The following is a 2596-nucleotide window of genomic DNA, read 5'->3' as shown; positions in this document are numbered from 1 at the left end:
AGACAGGAATTTTTATGTTTCAGAACTGTGTTACATATTAGTGAATGATCTGAGTGATTAGAATTTACTTATTTTATTTAACAATATTCAGCAGGCAGATCGATGAATAGATTTTTCGATTTTAAAATTTATATCATTACTCGTACACAAAGAACAAGTTCTTGGCACTTCAAGGCTTCTATAACTGGACTCATGAATTTCAAACGTAGTATCTAAAGCATCTTGTTTTTAGGATCTGAAAACCTTTTCGATTGGATTTCAATCTTTTATATTGTAATTATCTCATTTTCAGTCTTTACAAATATTCTCTATCATTTCATACGCGTTTATATAAAATGTTCTCACACCACAAAATTCACAGATGTGAGAATAATATCATTACCGAGCATCTTTCGTTCTTGTCTGTTCAGACAAATGCATGATAGATAAATTTCCACTACGATTGAGGACATGTAACGTCTATTGTAATTGTTTACTTCAACAAAGATTTGTAATCTCATAAGACCACTAATTTACATAGGCTAAAATTTTAAATCTGACAGTGAAATTGTAGCACCGTAACTGTGGATTTCACTGTGGCAGAGAATTCGTCTAATGCGTCACGGTGTCCTTCACCTTTAGAAAAATAAAAATAAATCAACCTCTGAGATCTCTTTAAAGTCATCTATCCCAAGATCCATGGAATTATAAATTGCACAATTGGTTCGAATAGTATGAAGTTGATGAAATTATTCTTTTCGAATGGGTAATATAATTTCCTTTATTATATCATGTCGTGGAAACCGAGAAAGTTCTTTTAATAATTTCTGAATCATCTTCTGGAGTATATCCACTCAATTTCGTTTTTGCGTATTTGCTCTCTTCCTTCCTTGTTATTATGCAAAACACTAGCTATGTGAAATGCTATTTACTACCAGATCGAACTAAGGGTAGCAAGCGAAAAACATCATACAAAAAGGCAACATGTAATCCAGTTTATGATGAAGAATTTAAATATCATATACTAAAACAGGATCTAACATTGCGTACACTTCAAGTATCCGTTTGGCACCATAATGCATTGGGTTTGAATTTATTTCTGGGTGAAATTTTTTTACCGCTGACATTCCATCAGTTTGATCAAGCCTCTCATTGGTATACACTTGGTGAACACGTAAGTTATTTAGTTCATTTTATTTTAGGTTTCAGTGATCGATTCATCAACAAGATATTGATTAATTATGATAATTGTCTAGGCCATAAACATATTAATTACTATAAGAAATTCCCCAGCTTTAAATCCTTTTCCGATAGCCTTTAAAATAATCTATCTTGTAATGTACTTCAAAAGGACTAAAAACTTCACATTACTCCTAAGACTATCGATAACGAAATCTTTTCACTGAATATGTCTATTTATTACTTATGCATTTGAAATTAGTGGTAATACTTTTGGAACAGAACGAAGGAAGAATTACAGCCTAGAAACGTTCACCGGATGAGCTTATAACTCTTTTCCAAACTGAAAATTATATTATGATGCTGGGTAACTACAGGTGCTTCTTTCAGATTTGTAAAAAGCCTTGTATGAATCAATACGCTCCTTTAATATAAGCTACAGTGCAAGTCTTAACTTTACTTCATCGTTTTGAGAAAAAATGTCATTGCAATAGTCCAAAACTTGACATCATTATCACCAGACACGTTCATCCGTATTGAAACTACCTTCGTTTCTTTCCAAATCTTCAATATAAAACTTATTGATCACTATTTGGTAAAATTACTCATTAATGGATGACACAAAAGATCAGAGTATTTCTTAAAAAAATAGGTTCAGAATATTGTCAATCCGTAAACATTTTAATGAGTCAAGCGAATTCAGACATGTTTAAACGTCAGTATCATTACATCTTGAGGCATAGCTCCCCGTCGAACTTGAAGAAATGAGAAATATAACATCAGATTCTTAACTTATGGAAGACTAAAAGACTAAAAACATTGAGGTGGGTATCGTAATTAATCCATTTCCTAACCGTAAGAACGTTAAATAGTCCTCACATATTTGAAGATTTTTTAAAAGATAGTTTTTAAGTATACAATATATTTAAGAGTTTGATTTCCGGACTTATTAGACTATCAAGCCTTTGAATACTAATATGACCCTTTTCCTTGCATAGTCTTCTATCTCTTCAATTGTTAATATGTTGAATGAATCTTAGAAATATTATTTCGCTGGGACAATAAACCTCAAAACCGAATTAAGGTAGAGTGATAATATAAACTATGTCTGTCGATTCAAAAATCCAGGCCTGTTCAAAATGTCTTTTTCAGTTCGGAGATGTTTTCTTGTGAATCAGTGCAAAGTGATGGGGAAGATGAAGTATAATCAGGGGTCATATAAATATTTGTAGCATAAACATAACTATAGTTTTTCAAGTATTTTGGACGATATTCTGATGTTGGCCGATAAATTTGTTTAAAAACCTAAAATATAAACGGTTAGATTGACACCAGCTCATTTTATTTAACATAACTACACCACCACCAAATTTATTCCTGTTACTGAAATAATATTGATGATGCCTTGAAACCAGTGTAGTGATCCCAAATTGTTATC

General features: G+C 31.7%; 1 protein-coding gene across 1 annotated transcript; it reads left to right on the top strand.

Annotated features, from left to right (window-relative positions):
- Window positions 1-877: 877 nt before the first annotated feature.
- Window positions 878-1300, top strand: Smp_206290 (unnamed protein product; the record flags this gene model as incomplete). Its single annotated transcript, XM_018791264.1, has 1 exon — window positions 878-1300. One exon carries the CDS (start codon window positions 878-880, stop codon window positions 1298-1300), a length of 423 nt encoding a protein of 140 aa, XP_018644830.1.
- Between the last annotated feature and the right edge of the window lie 1296 nt (window positions 1301-2596).

This window comes from Schistosoma mansoni (assembly GCF_000237925.1).
Source record: "Schistosoma mansoni, WGS project CABG00000000 data, supercontig 2388, strain Puerto Rico, whole genome shotgun sequence".
In the NCBI taxonomy this organism is placed as follows: Eukaryota; Metazoa; Platyhelminthes; class Trematoda; order Strigeidida; family Schistosomatidae; genus Schistosoma; species Schistosoma mansoni.
The sequence above is the reverse complement of the archived record's forward strand: the minus strand, read 5'-3'. Positions and strand labels throughout refer to the sequence as shown.